The sequence below is a fragment of the Tupaia chinensis genome, unplaced genomic scaffold (genome assembly GCF_000334495.1).
Source record: "Tupaia chinensis unplaced genomic scaffold, TupChi_1.0 Scaffold000099_1, whole genome shotgun sequence".
In the NCBI taxonomy this organism is placed as follows: Eukaryota; Metazoa; Chordata; class Mammalia; order Scandentia; family Tupaiidae; genus Tupaia; species Tupaia belangeri.
In genome coordinates, this window is record NW_006159563.1 from 7,748,712 (window position 1) to 7,767,152 (window position 18,441).

At 44.4% G+C, this 18,441-nt stretch overlaps 2 protein-coding genes and 1 non-coding gene across 6 annotated transcripts in view; 2 read left to right on the forward strand and 1 right to left on the reverse strand.

The window, feature by feature from the left end:
• The first annotated feature begins 1,083 nt into the window (after positions 1-1,083).
• On the forward strand, positions 1,084-16,121 carry ZBED3 (zinc finger BED-type containing 3). 4 transcript variants are annotated; one of them, XM_006143535.3, is made up of 3 exons: positions 1,084-1,416; positions 4,730-4,842; positions 11,219-13,008. In XM_006143535.3, the coding sequence occupies exon 3, from the start codon at positions 11,243-11,245 to the stop codon at positions 11,915-11,917; it is 675 nt and encodes a 224-aa protein (XP_006143597.1). In that variant the 5' UTR covers positions 1,084-1,416; positions 4,730-4,842; positions 11,219-11,242; the 3' UTR covers positions 11,918-13,008. The 4 variants fall into 4 exon arrangements, 3 of the variants coding, with proteins under 3 accessions (XP_006143597.1, XP_006143598.1, XP_027625764.1); XR_003548569.1 differs by lacking the exon at positions 11,219-13,008 and adding an exon at positions 15,989-16,121 and having other exon boundaries at positions 1,094-1,416; XM_006143536.2 differs by lacking the exon at positions 1,084-1,416 and adding an exon at positions 1,459-1,643.
• On the forward strand, positions 8,386-8,523 carry LOC114006918 (small nucleolar RNA SNORA47). The gene has a single exon (XR_003548576.1). It is a non-coding gene; the product is annotated as a small nucleolar RNA SNORA47 (small nucleolar RNA).
• Positions 11,811-18,441, reverse strand: part of AGGF1 (angiogenic factor with G-patch and FHA domains 1) — a 47,780-nt gene continuing 41,149 nt past the window's right edge. The window contains exon 15 of the mRNA XM_006143534.3: positions 11,811-11,873. The gene's annotated coding sequence lies outside the window, so the exon portion shown is untranslated. The remainder of the gene's footprint in view (positions 11,874-18,441) is intronic.

The window sequence follows — 18,441 nt, forward strand, 5'->3', positions numbered from 1 at the left end:
GGTGTCCTGAATCTCCATTCTCCTACTTAGGTTTAAGATTTTGCTTTGTCCATGCCAACACCTACTGAAGTTGGTTCTATGAACTAATGAAAACATCATTACATTTATTACAGTTTAAAATCAAATGAATTTTAAAGGCACTCAAAGCAATAAAGCCTTTTATTAAAAGAGTTGCCAGATACAATAAACTTTTAAAGAATTGTGCATATATTAAAACATGAATTAGAAATGGCTTTAACCTGATTCATTTATACTTGTTAATTTTCTTTTAGTCAGATGTCTTAGCTATAAGTGTCCTCTGTTGCCAGAAGAAAAGTATTATAGTAACTTAATAGTTAACCTTTGCATTGTAAAATTATCCCTTTAATCATACCCAACCAGTGGCTTCTTCTGAAACCTTTTGCGGAATGGTGGATTGTTTTACTGTACTGCTATTTCTGGTTCTCCTTGGAGAATTTCCTAGGTCTCTGCTCATTATCCAGGGACTTAGAAGGCTTCCTAACGAGGAGCATATACTTTCCCGCCGGTTGACAGCTGGCTTGCTCATGTGACTTGCTTTGGCCAGTAGAACATGAGCAGAATTGAGGTGCGCACAATATGAGTTTTATGAGCAGCACGTTCCATTGGTGCACAAGAGCTGATTGTAACATTTCCAGGCGTTGGGCAAGCCACTTGTTAAACTGAAGTTTGAAATCAGCCATGGTGGGAGTATTTACCTTGGAAACAGCAAACGCTACAAACCAGGACTTCTCCCTCCTCCTTTAGAGCTGTTTACCAGCGCCAATTTTCAGGTTTCAGTCTGGAGCCTGGAATAAAGAACACTGGTGGAGCAGAGCCAAGGCTGCCTTCAGCTGATGCAATCTGCTTGAGAAATGGAGCTGTTTTATAGTCAAGCGCTGAACGCCATCCAGCCAAGGCTGGTACGCCGTGCTGGTGGTTTGGTGAACACTGGGGAGCGCTCCCTTTATGTGCCCAGACTTTGTAGAGGGTTTCTTTTAACGACTAGTGACATCACAGGCTTTGAACCTGAAAGGATGCCAACCGCACTCGGACTCGGATTAGGACTCGGACTGGGGAATCCAGGTCTTGGAAGGTTAACGCAAAGGTGTAAACCAGAGTTCCATTCTAAACATTGCTCAGCTATTGCATCACTTAAAAACCCTGGCAAACACAAGCGAGTCCCTGGTGGGCATGGGCGCTTTGGGGGCGACCGCTGCAGCGCTTTTGTGCGAAGGCCGCTGTTACCATCCTTGCCTCTCAACCCCACCCCGCTCAGCGTGAATTGAGCGCTGTGTCTTTAAGGGGGAAGCGCGCGGAGGTTTCCGTCCGGGCAAAATGTCTGCGAGGAGCCTGGAGGGGCTGGCGAGCGGGACCCGGGCCCGCCTTGGAATCGCGCGGCGCCTCGCGGGTGACGCGGTGAGTGCGGGCTGGTGCCTCGCGGCGGCTCCCGGACGTGCGCTTGGCCGGAGCCGCGGGTGCGAGCGCCGCGTGTGGACCCGGGGCTCTGCGCAGAAGTCCGTTTCTTCTTCTCGAGACCCTTCCCCAAGTCTCCCTTCGACAAAGTCCCGGGAATACCGAGGTCGTCGCCGCTCTCCTGCTCGCCTTTCATCAGGGGTTGCGTTCTTGCAGGCTGACTTTGAATGGTGCGAGTGGCTGAACGGGCGCCCTATGGGGGGATCCTATCTGATCTAGGTTTTCCCAACATTCCCAGCTTTTGGAGGTAGAAACCCACTGCCAGCCAGGTGCCGAAACCGGAATCCCCACCCCCATCCCGCTCCCCAGGGCTGGCAAACAAAAGACTTTTCTGATCCTTTTGGAGTAGCATTCGCGGTCTCTCTCTTTTTTTTTTTTTGGAAAAGTTTTGGCTATAGGGCGAGTGCGCTCACCAGAAAGGCAGCGGGAGACAGAGACAGAAATCAGGAAATCATCCTCCGCACCCCCCCACCCGGGGGGATGGCCACGCCACAATCCCTTCTCCATTCTCCTCTCGGGATCATGGGCATGCATGTACACGCGCCGGGTGTGAGTTTAAGCCCTCGGATCGAGACTCGAACCTGGGTCGAGTCTGGATCACCACCTTTTTTTTTAAAGGACCATCTGTATTAAAGTAAAGATCTACTTTAGGGGAGAGCTCTTTACAATTTTCATCGTAAACGAAATGCACTATTAGAGAACATGTCAAATTGACCAGGTAATTTTCCCTGTGGATTCAGTACATGTTTTAAAAAAGAATTATTTTGGGGACCAGCAGGTGGCATGGTGGTTAAGGAGCTGGATTTCCACATGACTGACCTTAGTTTGTTATAGTCTAATCAGTGAGAAAGGAGGACATCCAGGAGCCAAATTACAGGAGTTCCTTATTAATGGGCCAGGGGTTCAGGGGAGCATTCTGGGGGAGGATTCCTGTTTCTCAAAGACCTGGTAGAGAGAAGGGGGTTATAAAGGCAAAAACCACATTGAGGTTGACATGGCAATTTACAATGGAAAGTGAGGAAGGGGTAGAGATTCCTACCCTAAGCAGTTAAAAAAGCTAGATCAAGCAGATTAATAAATCTCTAACTTCAACCTTTACTTAGACACAGTGGAATCTTAATGGCCTCCATGGCTCGGGGCAGGGGATGGGTGATTGGAGATTATATCTCTGGACAATTTCTAAAGGGAGTCGGTTTCTGGTCCAATTGACAGAGTCAGCAGGTATGTAATCATCCTTTTACCCCTAGGTGGAAAGAGGGAGGAGAGAGAAAGCAGTTACTTAGAATAAAGAAGGAACTTACAGTTCAAAATGGTGGGGTCCTGCTTCAGGTTCAAGTCCTGGACCTGGTGGCTTGCCATCTTGTTTTCTCTCTCTCTCTGGTAAACACATATACCCTATAGCAAGTTAAAAAATAATGGTAATAAATAAAATAAGTAAAATTTTGAAAGGCTTATTAATTTATCATTGTTGTTATTTTTTACTTTGTTACAGGCACATGTGCTCATGAAAGAGAGAGAAGGAAGGTGAGAAAGCAAGCCAGGTCCGGGACTCGAACTGCATCAGCCATGTGGGAGTACAGTGCCTTAACTACAATGCCACCTACTGGCCCTGATCCAGTACTTTTTTTTTCTGGAGAGTTTTTTTTTTTTTTTTTTTTTTGCTATAGGGCGTGTGTGCTCGCCAGGAAGACAGAGAGACACAGAGACAGAAAGCAAGAAATCACCCTCTAGCAGCAATGGCCATGCCACAATCCCTTCTCCTCCTTTCTTCTCTCAGGATCTTGGGTACGCATGCACACAGCACACAGGCCCTCCTTGAGTTTAAGCCACCGAGTCTGGACCTCAAACCACAGTCAACTACATGGGAGTCCAGCAACATAGCCATTACAGCCAACTGCTGGTCCCTCCAGTACATTTTTTAACAGTCTGCATGTAACATTTTCTTCCCTTTATTCACACTTAACTCTTTATTCCCCAACTTTTATAATTTGAAAGACATGTTTCTTTTTATTTCATCTGAGCCTTCAGCCTGGAGATTTTGGTCTAATTTTTCTAATTGTCTGCATCTGTCATATGTTTATAAATAAAATAATACATGTCAGTCTGAAATATTAGTTGACTAATATTTATTATATTACATATATATAATATATATATATATATATATATACACACACACACACACACACACACACATGTATTGTTCTATTTATAAAAAGTGATGGACAGACACCAGAAGAATAAATTGTTGTTTCCTTGATACTTCAACTGTCAAGACTAGTAATTTGTTTTAATTATTTTCTGCCTTGATTAAAATCACTGGTGAAGAAAACGAAAATGTTTTTGTTTCTACAGAGGTCTGAGTGAATATCACATTAGCGTGAATTTCTCATGTGTTATCTCAGTTCAGCCAATAGATATCTGTTTATAATTCTGCCTGGTTAATTCAACTGAAGTGAGAAGCCAGAAGGAAGGACAAACAGAGCAGTAATTCATTGTTATTTCCTTATAAGAACATTGCCTGGTTCTTTGACCTTCAGTCTGCGTAGCAATTTTCTTGTACACAGCATAAGTATAAATTTAACTTCTGCGGTGGTTGATAGAATGACTCTCAATGATATGGTCATACTTTGTGTACGCTGGTACTTCAAACGTTTATGGGGGACCAGCAGTTGGCATAATGGCTATGTCATTAGATTCCCATGTAGTCCACCACGGTTCAAGTCCCGGACTCGGTGGCTTAAACTCACACCAGGCACGTGTGCATGCATGCCCAAGATCCCAAGAGAATGGAGGAAAAGGGATTGTGGCATGGCTATCACAGGGGGGATTTCTCGCTTTCTGTCTCTCTGTTTTTCGGGCGAGCGCATGCGCCCTATAGCAAAAAAAAAGTTTATGAATAATTGAAGTATAAATTTATTTTGATGTAAAAAAAAACAACCAGCAGTTAGCCTAATGGCTATGTCGCTGAACTCCTATGTAGTCGACCACGGTTTGAGTTCCGGACTCGGTAGCTTAAACTCATGCCAGGCGCGTGTGCGTGCATGCCCAAGATCCTGGGAGGAGAATGGAGGAGAAGGGATTGCAGCGTGGACATTCCCTCCTGGGGACATAATTTCTCACTTTCTGCCTCTCCGTCTCTCTGGTGAGCCCCACAGCATAAAACTCTATTAAGAAACAAAAAAGAAGAAGAGAACTTCTTCAAGAATGGAGCTGAGTACAGAGATAATTAATGTGAACTTATTATCTTCCACAGGCTTAGACTTCTTGTCATTCCTTCCTGATAACGGATCATTAAACAGAACTGAGCCACAGAGAGCTCAGAAGCATGGGACCAACAGTACTGCTCTCTCCCCTTCCACAAAATAGGTAAAATCTACGTTTGTTTTTTTAGGCTTTTTTCTCCCTGAAATTAGATTTTTTAATATCTGCTGTTAAATTCATTGTATGTTAGCAGTGCTTTTATTTAGTTTTAATAAAATTATTTTAAAATAGGAGCTTCAAAGCCTAGTTATACAACTGAAGCATTTGACCTTTACCTGAGTCAAACATTAATGGCAGCGTGTTTCCATAGTGGACAACACAAAGCATTTTGTGCCCTCTGCATGCTGAGAAGCATGGGTGTTTGTGTTCGGACCCCCATGGCCTCAGCGCCCAGGAGTTGCCTCCTGTCCACCCCTTCCCCATTGTGGACATCGAGTGATGGAGTTCACCCTAAGGAGAGAGCACTGCTCTGACCTTTACTGGGATATGAGAATTATTGCTGGCAGTATCTCCTTCCCTACCAGATGGTGAGCTTCCTTTGGAATGCTTGGCTGCAAGCTCATGCCTGGCCTGAACAGGTGCACAATGTGCATTTGAATGAAGGAGTTGGATGGAGTGAATGGATGTAAGCAAAATAGCCACATTCACTGGCACCTTTCTGGTAGTTTAAAAACATATTTAAGGAAATAGTGAGAGAGCTCTTATTTCATGTTCTGCTTGCTAGCTCATCACACAACTAATGGATATACATTTTATTTATGATACCACACGAGAGAGAGGCACCCTTGTTGGTTCTCATCACTCTGTGCTTCCCTTCCCCAACCCTCCAACAATTCAGGATCCTAGGTGGCCACACATGGGCCCCATGGGTTTCCAAGCCCACCAGGGGATCCAAGCCTTTAGTCTCCATATGGCTTCAAGTCTTGAGGAGCACTTGGGTCACTGTGCACCATAGCAGCTGGGCCCAGGCATTTTGCAGGTGTACTTGGTAAGGATAAATGTATATCACAGGGCTCCAGCTAGTCAGACCACCCCGTTATCTTTTATTTGAGTGATGAGTAACTTGTTTTGTATGAAGGTCAATTTTAGAAGTGAAGATAAACTTGGAGGATGAGATTCTTTTTATTTTTCTAATTTTATTTTATTTTATTTTGGCAGTGGGTACGTGCACTCACGAGAGAGAGAGAGAGAGAGAGAGAGAGAAAGCACCCCTCAATGGGGCATGGTCATGCCGCAATCCCTTCTCCCCCATTATTCCATCCCTTCAGTATTTTGGACACATATGCAGGTATGTTTTTCAAGCCAGTGGGGCCAGGATTCAAACTTGCAGTTGGCCATGTGGAATCCAGCTGCCTTAACCAGCAGGCCACAGGGCTAGCCCTGGAGAGTAATGTTCTTTTTCTTTTTTGTTTACTTTTTATATTAAAAAATCCCCAAGGGGATTCTTCCAACTTAGACTACCCAACTGAATATTAAAATGCCATATACAGGGGCCAGCAAGTGGCATGGTCGTTAAGGGCACAGGACTCCCACATGGCTGACTGCAGTTCAAGTCCTGCACCTGATGGCTTGCTTCTCTCTCTCTCATTCTGCCCCTCTTTGGCCAAATTAAAATAAGTAAATAAATAAAGTTAAATAAAATAATTCTTTAAAAAATAATAATAATAAAATGTCACATACAAAAACAACACTGTCTTTTGGCCATTTAAGGTCTTAATGTGAGTGTCATCAGAGCAATAAATACTGGTGGCTTCTTTTTTGTTCATGTCATAAATTTCTATTGCATTGGAGAGTCCAGCAGTGATACTGACTGTGTTATCTGATTTCAGCCCCCCGTTTAGAAGCAGATGAACTTATTTCTCTTGACAGAAGGAGAGACTGAGACTTGGATAAGCTGGGGCAAGAAACATGAGTTGGCTTTATTTCATTCAAACAACGTCCCCTGGGTGTTTACCCTGAGCCAGGGAGGCGACTGAGATGAGGTCCTCTCTTATCCCACTCTCCATCTCTTGTGGATATTGCCTCTCCTCCTGCTTGTGTGGGACACAGCAAACCACCTGACATTGAGCAACCTCACACACTGGGTCTCCCCAGGGCTGGGCCAGTGCAGTAGACTTACAGATCTCTGGGACCTGGCAGTGGGTTTTCCCACTGGACTGACCCCCTTTAGTATCCATAATTAAGATGCTTGGTGCTGCCTGAGCTCATATGCCTGAAGAGTCAAAGATTGTTTTTAAAGTTGTTTTTGATCTATGAGATAGATGAGAGAGAGAGGTAGATAAAGATATCCCATAGGCGTGCGTTTCCCAAATGCATACAGATGATCACAGGCACACTTTCTTCGTAACTTTTTTGCTTACCTCTTCCCTTTTACATTGGCTACCACTGCCTCAATCCACAGTTTCTCCTTCCTCATTCTTTTTCATATATATCTATTATAAACACACAGATAGGTAGCTCTTATACAGATCTATATGTGAGGGGTCTTCAAAAAGTTAATAGAAAAAAGTATTTGGAAAAACTATGCATGGATTTCAAATTTGTTTGCACTAAAATAAACCTTTATTTTAATTCTACATATCCCCAAACTTGTATACACTTTTCTGCATTCATGTTCTTCTCCCTGAACAGTTCTCCAGAAACCCTTCTAGGACATCCAGTAGAGTGTCCATCCATCTTTCTAATAGTTGCGTAACATCCGCTGGTGTGAGCATACATTACGTACTCAGCTATTCTTCTGTTGATAGGCATTGCTCTGCTTCTATTTAAAAAATTTTTTTCCATTCTAAATAATGCTGCAATAAATCCATAACACCTGGGATTTTTTTGGTATCAGTACTTTTTTTTTATTTGCTAGAGATTATACGCCCTTGCCAGAGTGACAGAGAGTGAGAGCAACACCCATGGGGCATGAGCACACCCACAATTCTTTCTCCTCCATCTCTCCCTCCTTTCTGGATTTTGGGGATGCATGTACACGTGCCCAGTGTGTTATTCAAGCCACCAAGTCTGGAACTCAAGCCACATGGTCAGCCATGTAGGAACCAGCTGCTTCAACCACCATGCCGCTGGCCAGCCTAGGTATTACTATTTTTAGTTCTGCAGACTAGATCCCCAGGAATGACTCTCTGATTATGTCTTATTTTTAACTACTTCGGAAATTGCCAGATTGCATTCCTAAAAGCCATCACATCTGCACTGTTAATGCACAGTGTGCCCTTTTCTCTGCTTGCCTCCTCATTTGGATTGCTGGACCACATCATTTTTGTTAGGGTGGTGAACGGAAATGATACTTTTTACTTCAATGGCATTTCCCTGAATGTAAGCAGCGTTGTGCATCTTTTCACACATTTTCTGACCCTTTCAGTTTGCTCTTAGGTGATTTATCTAATCACATTTTTTAATCTTTTGTTCTGTTGGGTCCTTTGTCTTTTTCTTCTCCCTTTACGGAAGCTCCTGTGTGCTTGATGGTTGTAGCTGAAAAGTCCAGTGAGGCTTCTGTTCCAAGCAAGGTGGTTGACTGGAGGCCTCTTCGCCAGTAGAGGTGGGCTCAGGGGTGGTTTAGCAGAGCTGGGCCAGCTGCTGGGACCTGTGGGTATGGACTGCTGGCCAGTCTTTAGAGCATACTGATCCAGATGCAGCCACGCATGGAGGACTGAGAAGGTGAGGCAGTCCTGTGCCATGCTGCCTTCCACTGGTTATGACCTCCGAAAGCAAAGGGCTGCCCAGGCAGCGCACGTCCCTCTGCCACCCTCAGAGGGGCAGCACTGTGCTGGCTGACATTTGTGGTGCTTTTGTCCCTGGCTCAGGCAAGGCTTTCCAAGTGGAAAAGTGGATTAATACGTCACGATCCCTGCTTCTTACCCTTGTGCCCACCTTGACCTTTACAACAGATGGCACTTGTGTGTGTGCCTCTCCTCTGGGCATCTCAGATTTTCAAGAAACCCGGGAACATCGTGTAGAAAAAGCATGGCAGTAATTTATCCCTTTTGGCACCATTAGGGGCACATCAGTAAAACCAGCTCTCAGACTTTGGCCCAGGTGAGAGACACTGTGGGTTAGGTGCAGTTTCCAACCCTCAGCTCAAGACAGCATATCAGAATGCAAAGCAATAGTCTTGATACTGTAGGAAGTTTATAAAATAAGTCATAGGGATTCATCATTAGTAATCTCCACTTTTGTGCATGTCCAGTAATGTAAAAGGAGCACCGTACTTTGTTGAATAAAGTAAGCCCTTATTAGTTTTTCTTAATTTTTTTCTTAATTAAAGGAATTGAGCAAGCTTTGCACCTTGAGAATATCTATCTATATGCCATTTTGATAGGGTGAGGAATAAAGAAAACTAACTTATTCATTTTATGCTTCGGGCACTTGTGAAGAGGTCAGAGAAGATGAACACCAGAAGTACGTAGCACAGTCAGTATTTGTGGTATCCATCTTTAAGGCTGTTTGTGTGGATTTCTTTCACTGTGCTGCCCGTCTTTTGAGTATACTCCTAGCGCTGCTAAGGGTTCTTAGCACTGGAGTCATGCTGTGGTGTCTGTACCCCTGGAACAGGAGTGGTTGGAAACCCCAAGAGCCTTAGGACATGGCCCACCATCTATCTAAAACATCTTAATGGCTTTTAGTACTGCCTATATTTGTGTGTGTGTATAAATATATATATATATATATATATATATATATTTTTTTTTTTTTTGGACAGAGCGCATGTGTACTCCCCAGAGAGAGGAGGGAGAATGTGCGCAATCACTCCCCATGGGAATGGCCACACAGTAATCCCTTCTCCATTTCTCTCTCTGGGGATTTTGGGCACACACATACACCCAGCATGTTTTTCAAGCCCCTGAGTCCCGGACTTGAACGGTGCAGTCAGCCATGTGGGCTCTAGCTGCCTCATCCACCATCCACCAGCTGTCTCAAGTGTATTGTTTTTATAATCGTTAAGAGTTTTTTTTTTTTTTAATCTTGAAAAATGTGCAGTTGTGGAAGGCTTTTTAAAAGGCTGCTCATGGGACCAGCAGACTGCATTTAATGGTTATGTTGCTGGACTCTCATATAATCAACCGCAATTCAAGTCCCGGACCTGGTGGCTTAAAACTCACACCTGGCACGTGTGCGTGCATGCCCAGAATCCCAAGAGGAGAATGGAGGAGAAGGGACTGCAACAAGGCTAAAGGCTATCCTCCCCCACACACACACACACGAGGTGATTTCTTGCTCTCTGTGTCCCTGGCGAATGCACACGCCCTATAGCAAAAATTTCCCTTAAATAAATAAATAAATAGTTGCTCATATTCCAACCAGGGGTGATTTTTTGCTTTCTGTCTGTCTCTCCGGTGAGCACATACACCCTATAGCAGAAATCTAAGACAAAAAAAAAACGAAAAGACTGCTCACAGTACAGCCATGGGGTCCACAGGTGGTACCCACGCGGAAAGCTGGAATTACATGGACGGCCAAGCCAACCTGGCTGCCTTGATGAGGTTGCCTGTGTGACCCTAGCTAACTGGGAGTGTAGGGCAGGAGGATCTCACAACTTTGACCTTTCCCCTCCCTCTTATTTAAAAATAAATAAATAAATAAGGGAAAAAATGGCTGTTCACCACAGGCAATTCCACCCCTAAAGTTGAAACAAACTTTTTTGGTCATAGCAGTAGTGATGGCATGTGCTCCTGAGATTCTGTGCTCTTTCAGGCTGCCATGAAGCACCTGGGTTCGATTCCTGGCACTGGCCAGGTGGTATGAGCCTATAATTCCAGCAAATAAGGAGGCTATGGTAGGAGAAATGTGACAGCCACACCCTGTCTTTTAAATTTTTTTTCCACTTTCATTTAAATTATTTTTAAATTTTCTACAGAGAAGAGTACAGAGCCTCATTCTTGTTCTAAAGAGTAAGGATAGGGACCAGCAATTGGTGTAAGGGCTATGTTGCTGGACTCCCCTGTAGTCGACAGCATGTTCGAGTCCCAGACCCAGTGGCTTAAACTCACACCAGGCGTTTGTGCATGTGTGCCCAAAGTCCCAAGAGAAGGGATTGCAGTGTGGCCATACCCCTGGGGGGTGATTTCTTGCTTTCTGTCTGTCTATCTGTCTTTCTGGAGAGCACAGGTGCCCTATAGCAAAAACCTCTTCAAAAAAAAAATAATGAAGATAGTAACTATTTTTTTTCAAAGTGAAGACTAGTTAAAACTCATTTGTATACAGATAGAGTACTTATTTGGCTTGTTGCTTTCAATTTTTGGTATAAATTCTTGTTACCTGGGAACTCACCTGATTTTGAAGGAGGGCTAGATATTTTAACATGTTTTTCAGAGGAATTAATACTATTACTAATATTAAAGAGTAAGCAACCCCAACATCCAGCAATCTAGGGTTTTTATCTCATAAAGGGAGGGAGGCATGGTTTCTTCACAGACTACCGTCGAGGCAGCAGTGTATCTGTGTCTGTACTGTAACAATGTCATTGCCCGCCCCCCAGCCCCATGCAGACGCCGCAGAAAGGATGAGTGAAGCGCTGAGGAGGACCATGGAAGATGGCCCTGGGCAGGACGACCCTGCGGCGGTGGGCCGGTGTCTCGGGCTGACCCCGGCGGTGCCAGGCCACTTGGAGGCGCCATACTCCGAGGCCTGGGGGTACTTCCATCTGGCCCCAGCAAGCCTCCGGCACCGGACCGGCCACTGGGCCACCTGCCGTCTGTGCGGGGAGCTGGTGCGCCGCGGTCCTGGTTGGCACGCAGGGACCTCGGCGCTGTGGAGCCATCTGAAAAGCGCGCACCGGCAGGAGCTGGAGAAGAGCAGTGCTCCGCGCTCTCCGCCCGGCCTGCCGCGGCCAGACCCTGCCGCGATTGCCGAGGGTGACTGGGCGCGCCTGTTAGAGCAGATGGGTGCGCTGGCCGTGCGCGGCAGTCGGCGAGAGCGGGAGCTGGAGCGGCGCGAGGCAGCGGTAGAGCAGGGCGAGCGCACGCTGGAACGGAGGAGGAGGGCGCTGCAGGAGGAGGAGCGCGCTGCGGCCCAAGCACGCCAGGAGCTGCAGGCCGAGCGGGAGGCGCTGCAGGCGCTGCGAGAGATCAGTCGCCGTGAGGGCGCCCTGGGTTGGGCCACCGCTCCATCCCAGGTGCCGGTCAAAGAGGATCCTGAGAACAGGAATGGCTGCGTCATCACTAAGGTCCTCCTCTAAGGGCTTGTCCCCTCCCACCTGAGGCCAAGAGTGGGCCGAGGACCAGTGCCGCCTCCTCTCCTGGGAGCAGAGGACCAGGCTGCTGCCTCTCTACTGACCAGGATGACTAGGAAGCTGCAAATGTGGGACCTCCCCGTGACGCTGCTGCTGCTGCTGCCGCTGCTCAGTTTGAGAAGCACTTCGAAGCCAGGGCAGAACCAAGTCATTTCCTCCCTGGATTGCCTGCCAGGAGGCCAGTACCTCCAGTGCTGGTGACCTTTCACACGCAGGGAAGGAGTGGCACACACAAACTCTCGGGAGCTCCGGGAGCCCCAGGAACCCAGATCACCTGGTACCGTGGCCACTTTGAGTTGGGAAACTCGTGGCTGGTGACTTTGAAAGACAGTAGCTTCTTTACCAAAGACTTATCACATCACGCTCCATACAGCAGTGTGGCCCAAAAGGACTATACATGAAAATGAGGACAAAGCTTACCCCAAAATAATTTTACTCATTTCCTAATGCATAACCTGCCCAGCACCAAGTTCTACAAAGGGAACCTGTTTCCATGACCACTTTTATGCTCATCTCTAGATTCTCATCAGGGCATCCTGGAGAGCCCTTTTTATTCAATTAACGCTACTACTATATCGCATGGGCCACACCTCCTGCAGCCTTACTAGCAAGATGTGACCTTATCTTCTTGTTATTAAGGAGAGAGGTCGCCCTGCCCCCACCCAGTCCTTGCATCTGGGCCAGAGGAGAAAGCTTTCTTCTCCTGTCAGGCCACCTCTGCCCACTGTGTTTTCACCCTGTTACTCTTCCATGTCTACTGGATCTTTGCTGTTAGAATTCCTTTCTCAGTCTCATCCCTCCTTTTCTCCAGGGTCCTCTTTCTCAGCAGTGCTTCCTCCCTTGTCCTGAAAAGAAAGCCCAGAAGGCTCAAGTATACTTCCTCCCCATTGTTATTCCTTCACTCCTGGTCAGCTTTTCAGCTAGACTGTTTGGAAGCCACCTAAATCTCCAGTGAGCAATACTGTATGATAACTGATTTGGGGCCTTCATTTTTGCTAATCTCCCTTGAAATTCCTCCCTCAGCAGGGAATGTGATTTTCCTCCAAAAATCTCCAATGAGCAATACTGTATGATAACTTATTTTGGGGCCTTCATTTTTGCTAATCTCCCTTGAAATTCCTCCCTCAGCAGGGAATGTGATTTTCCTCCAAAGAATTCATTTTCCTGATGTTTACTAGTTTCCAATTTTTCCCTCAGGATGGAGATATATATATATATATATATATATATATATATAGAGAGAGAGAGAGAGAGAGAGAGAGAGAAAGAAATTCTAGGTATCCAGAAAAAGTTGGAGGCCAGTACATGCATACCCTCCATCTCCATCTAATGGAACTGTTAACATTTTGCCATATTCTCTCCAACCCATGTGTGTGCACATGTGCACCCCTAGTACTTAAGGATGTATCTCGTAAGAATGAAGTGTTCTACATGATAATAGTATGACTATCCTACCTAATGTAAATAATAACTCTCTGGTAGGATTATCAAGATCTCCCAATTGTCTCAAGAATGTCTTTTTATCTTTAAAAAAAAAAATCAGGTCCAATCAAGGTTCATGCATTACTTTCTGTTGTACCTTTTTAATCTCTTACTTTTGGAAGTATCCATGGCAGCTGCCTTATAAAATGACCTATACTCTGGCTCTGTCTTATTATCTTCTTGGGTCACTTTCTACACTCCAGCTCATCTCCCTCTAGAGTGACAGTAATCTGAAAGTCCTCCCCAAGTCTGGTTCTTCATGCCCAATCCCCTGCTGCATGTCTCTACCTCAACTTGTACATGCTGCCTCTGCAAATGGAAGGGGAAAGGGCTGGCCCCATGGCTGCACAGTTAAGGGAGCTGGATCCCACATGGCCAACCATGGTTCAGATCCTCGCCTCATCAACTTGAAAAATGCACTGGGCGTTGTGTGCATGTGCATGCGTGTACTCGCCCAAAATCCTGATGGGAAGGAAGAAAAGGGATTGCCTGAGCACACACATCCTCTAACAATAAAACTTAAAAATGGAAGGGGCAAGTCTATTCAACTCTACCACCTTTGACCTGATAACTTATATTCACTGAATACTTAAAAATGTGCTTACTACACAATTCACATGTATTATCTCATTTTACTTTCACAACAGCTCTATGAGGAGGTATTAATATTATGTCCATTTTACAGCTAATGAAGCTGAGGCAGAGAGGAGTAGCTTGTTCAAGAACACAGCTGGTTAGTGCACGTGCGATCCAAATGTAGTCTAGCCCCAGATTCCACGCTCTCACTCCTGTACTGCCTGTTACCCAGTCATCCAAAATGACAACTGTCCTTTCCTAACTCTACTTCCACTTAGTAGGATGAACTGGAGTTAGCAATATTAACATTTACTGGACACTCACCACACGAGAGCTGTGCTAAATGCTTTACAAAAGAAATTATCCGCTACACAGCAATCCCGCTACACAGCAATCCCACGGCAGAGGTGCCATTATGCCCACTTTGTAGATCAGACAGGCTCAGGGGAGTTAAGTAACATCTTCACAGCCACACTGCTGTGAAGAGGCAGAGTGGGATTTGAACTCTGATCTCACTGAATCCTAAGTACCTGCTTTACTATTTCTGCTTTATTAGTTCTATTTCTACAAAACTTCACACCCCCTTCTGATCCCACCCACCAAGCCCAGGGCCATTTATCAATCATCTGGGACTCATCTTCCTTCTCATCCTTGTCTTGATCTACTGTCCCCTACCTGATACACAGCTTGCCAGAGCCAAAGAAGGAACTGTCCTAAGCCAATATTGATTATATTACTTTTTCTGCTCAAAAATCAAGATCACTCATCACCTACTATTATAGTCCAAGTTTTGACTGGAATCTGAGATTCAAGTCCCCCCTCCTCCCACTCCTGGGTACTAGTCTTACTTGTCCCCTCCCCTATATATACTCAGTGCTTTAGCCAATTCTGGATTGTTCTTCCTGACATACTGTGGTCTTGGCACATCTGTGCCTGTTTGCCTTTTCTCCACTTAAAAAGCTATTTCAATCTCTGACTACAAAAAAAAAAATCCTGCCTATTTTCTAAGACCATGAAGCTTTTCTTGATTTCTCCTCTTTTAGAAGCCTTTTCTTCTCTGGACTCCCCCTAGCACTTGTATCTCTCAACCCTTAGAATGTAGTAAATGATTATGGGGGTTCTTGACTCACCTCCCTGCCATACCCTGAGCCTTTGGGAGTAGATTACTCATCCAACTCCCACATTGCCTTGCTTATAATAGTTACTCAATATTTGAGGCACTGAATTCATTCAATGTGTTTAAGATTTTACAAACTAGTTTTATTTTTCTAAAATTACTAATAAAATTCTCCATTTATCTTTAATTTGAGTAAAACCCATAACAGAGGGCCAGCAGGTGGCAAAGTAGTTAAGGTACTGGACTCCCACATGGCCAACCATGGTTCAAGTCTTGAACCTGGTGACTTGCTATCTCATTTTCTCTCTTTCTCTCTGTCTCTGATGAGTGCACATGCCCGATAGCAAATTAAAATAATAATAAATAGAATGAAATGATTCTTAAATAAAATCCATACAGAAAATGTAGCCTATGAGGAAACACTGACAGTAATAATTTTCAAAGTAAAATAACTAGTAAAAATAAGCTTTTAATAAAAAATGTAGTAACCATCAGTAATTGGGTTGTTTGGTTTGAAACCATTCAATTATTCTAGCATATCATTATCTGGAATGTTGTTTATAAAATCATTTTTTTCATTATACAAGTCACACAAATGTAATGCCCTTCCATCCTCAAGGCCTAGAGTCAGTGGAATCTTTATCACACTGCACTCATCTGCCTCCTGCTTCTATGTTTAAAGGATACTCTCTTTTAAGGTCAGCTGGTCAGCAATCTAATACAAGTTTACCCCCCTGCAATTCTAAGCTAGGAAGAATAACAGGGAAAAACTAATTCCCCACAGTCCTGCTACCTTGGTAAACTTCTTATAATTTTAATGTATTTCCTTTTGTCTTTTACAGTTTTTACATTAGAATGGGTTATTTCTGGAACCGGCAGGTGATCTGGTGGTTAAAGGTGGATTACCACATGGTAATGATTTGAGTCCTGGACCTGGCAGCCTGCTTTCTCGCTTTCCCTCTCTCTCTCTCTGGTCAAATTAAAAAGTAATAACAACAAATGGAATTAAATAAATAATTCTAAAAAAAATAAAAAAGAATGGGTTATTTCTGTTAAGTAGTGGAATTTAACCACTTCATGTGGATTTATAAGCTGGGTGATAAGATCAACTTATAAATTGATCTTTAAAATTTTAGAAGGAAAAAAAGGCTTCTACAAATGTTATGCTTCTATTTCACCAGTTGTTAGAACCATTACAATCAAGCAAGATTTGCTTTTATATTAACCTCTCCCTCAACAAAGATGGCTAATGGGAGCCTGAACAACCTGCTCAGGGGACAGGAGGAAACAGTTAGCCTGTGTGTTGATTGTAGGAGTTCAGAGAAAAAAGTTTTACTTTCTGCTTTATACACTTCTGCATTGTTGATTCTTTTTATACCAAGCATCATTACTTTTATAATAAAAGATAAATTTACATTTGCAAACAAAAAGTCTCTCCAGTATTCAGCTTCCTTAAGTTGAAATAAACAAAGCCTCCAACACAAGCATGGGTATAACCATCTCCCTCCAAAAAAGCCTAGAAAGAAGTGCAGCACTGCTCCAGTACAACTTGATCATTTGACAGATGAGGGAAATGAGTCCCAGAGAGTGATGTGTTTACCATCAGAACAGATATTCTTCCTTTTTGGCCTTGGGGGCTCCTGCTTGCCCACCTGAACAACCACAAAGTCTATCAGGACCAACCTCCCAGCTGGCATCCTGCCTGACGTCAGCCGAGAAATGAGATATGAGATTGCAAAAATGGATTCAGGGGAATGAGTCGGTCTCTCTGGATGGGGCACTGTCTCTCATAGGGAGCTGTTGCTGCCAATGACTTGCAGATAGCACAGCTAGTATATTAGTCTCTTACTGTGCTGCTTACAGAAATATAAGGCTGGGTATATTAAGAGAACAGAGGTTTATTTGATTCATGATTTTGGCCATGTGGAAGACCCAAAGGCATCACAAAATAGTGGAGAACAGAACTTTGAGCAGAGTAACTGTCCATAAGTTTCTGCTTATTCTGGTCTCCTTTCTTCTCTTACACACACAGCAGGACACAATCATAGTAGTCCTATCCCCATGAACTTATCACACTCAAAGGCTCTACTCTGGGATGCTATGAAAGGATTTAGGTCTTCACATAACACCTTAACAATACAACCAAGTCCCAAACAGATGAATTTCGGAGGGACATCCAAACCCCAGCAATAAGTAGCAGATGGCAGCAGCCTGGAACCCAATCCATGAATTCTTTCACATCTGTGGCCAAACTGGCACTTTCTTCAAGGCCTCTCTTCTAACCCACCTCTGCAGCAGTGCTAGGACGTCTGGATCTTGGTCTGGGTGCTTTGCAACACTTGGGTTGATGTTAGTTACCTCTCACTCACTAGCTCTGGTGTTGAGGCAGGCCAACCACCTTTCTCAGAGGAAACAAGGTTGGCCTTGGTATTCTTACTGCTGTTGTTTGTACCAGATTACTACAAATTTAGTGACTTCAAACAACACAATTTCTCCCAGTTCTGCCGGTCAGAAATCTGAGGTAGATCTCAGTGCTGGCAGGCATATGTTCCTTCTGGAGGCTCTAGAGGAGAATCTAGTTTTTGCGTTTTCCAGCTTCTAAAGACTGCCTACATTCCTTGGCTGGTGTCTCCCCTACATCTTCAAGGCCAAGAGCCAGTGGAATCTTTATCACACTGCATTACCCTGCCTCCTGCTCTTGTTTAAAGGATGCTCTCTTTTAAGGTCAGCTGGTCAGCAACCTAACATAACTTTATCCCCCTCCAACTCCAACATCATGTTATTAACAGGTTCCAGGGATTTGGATGTAGGCGTCTTGACTGGGGTTTGTGTGTATTATTCTGCCTACCACAGCATTAAACTGCCTGTTCCTGTACTAGAGGGGTGTGAGAAAGAAATGTGAAAAGAGCCCTTCTCCCCTAGAGATTAACACTTTTCTGGGGTTACTTTCAGTGGGGTAAGTACCTCTTGTGTGTTAGTCTCGCTGCTCAGTTCAAGGGTGTCCATAGACTTTTTTGGGTCAAATACCTGGAAGGTAGATGTTAAAGATGCAGGTAGGGGAAATCAGAGGCCACTATGGTTCTGAGGATGCTCACAAATTTGTGTGTTGACTAGGACCTGGTTGACGTGCCCAAACCTTTGAAGTCAGATATAAATTAAAATCTAAGCTTCTGATCTCTTACATAAGGTGTCATGTCAGCAACCACCCCAATGTTCCTGAAACCCAGTTTTCTTTTTTTTTTGCTTTTGGGCACGTGCACTTGCCAGATAGACAGAGAGACAGAAAGTGAGAAGT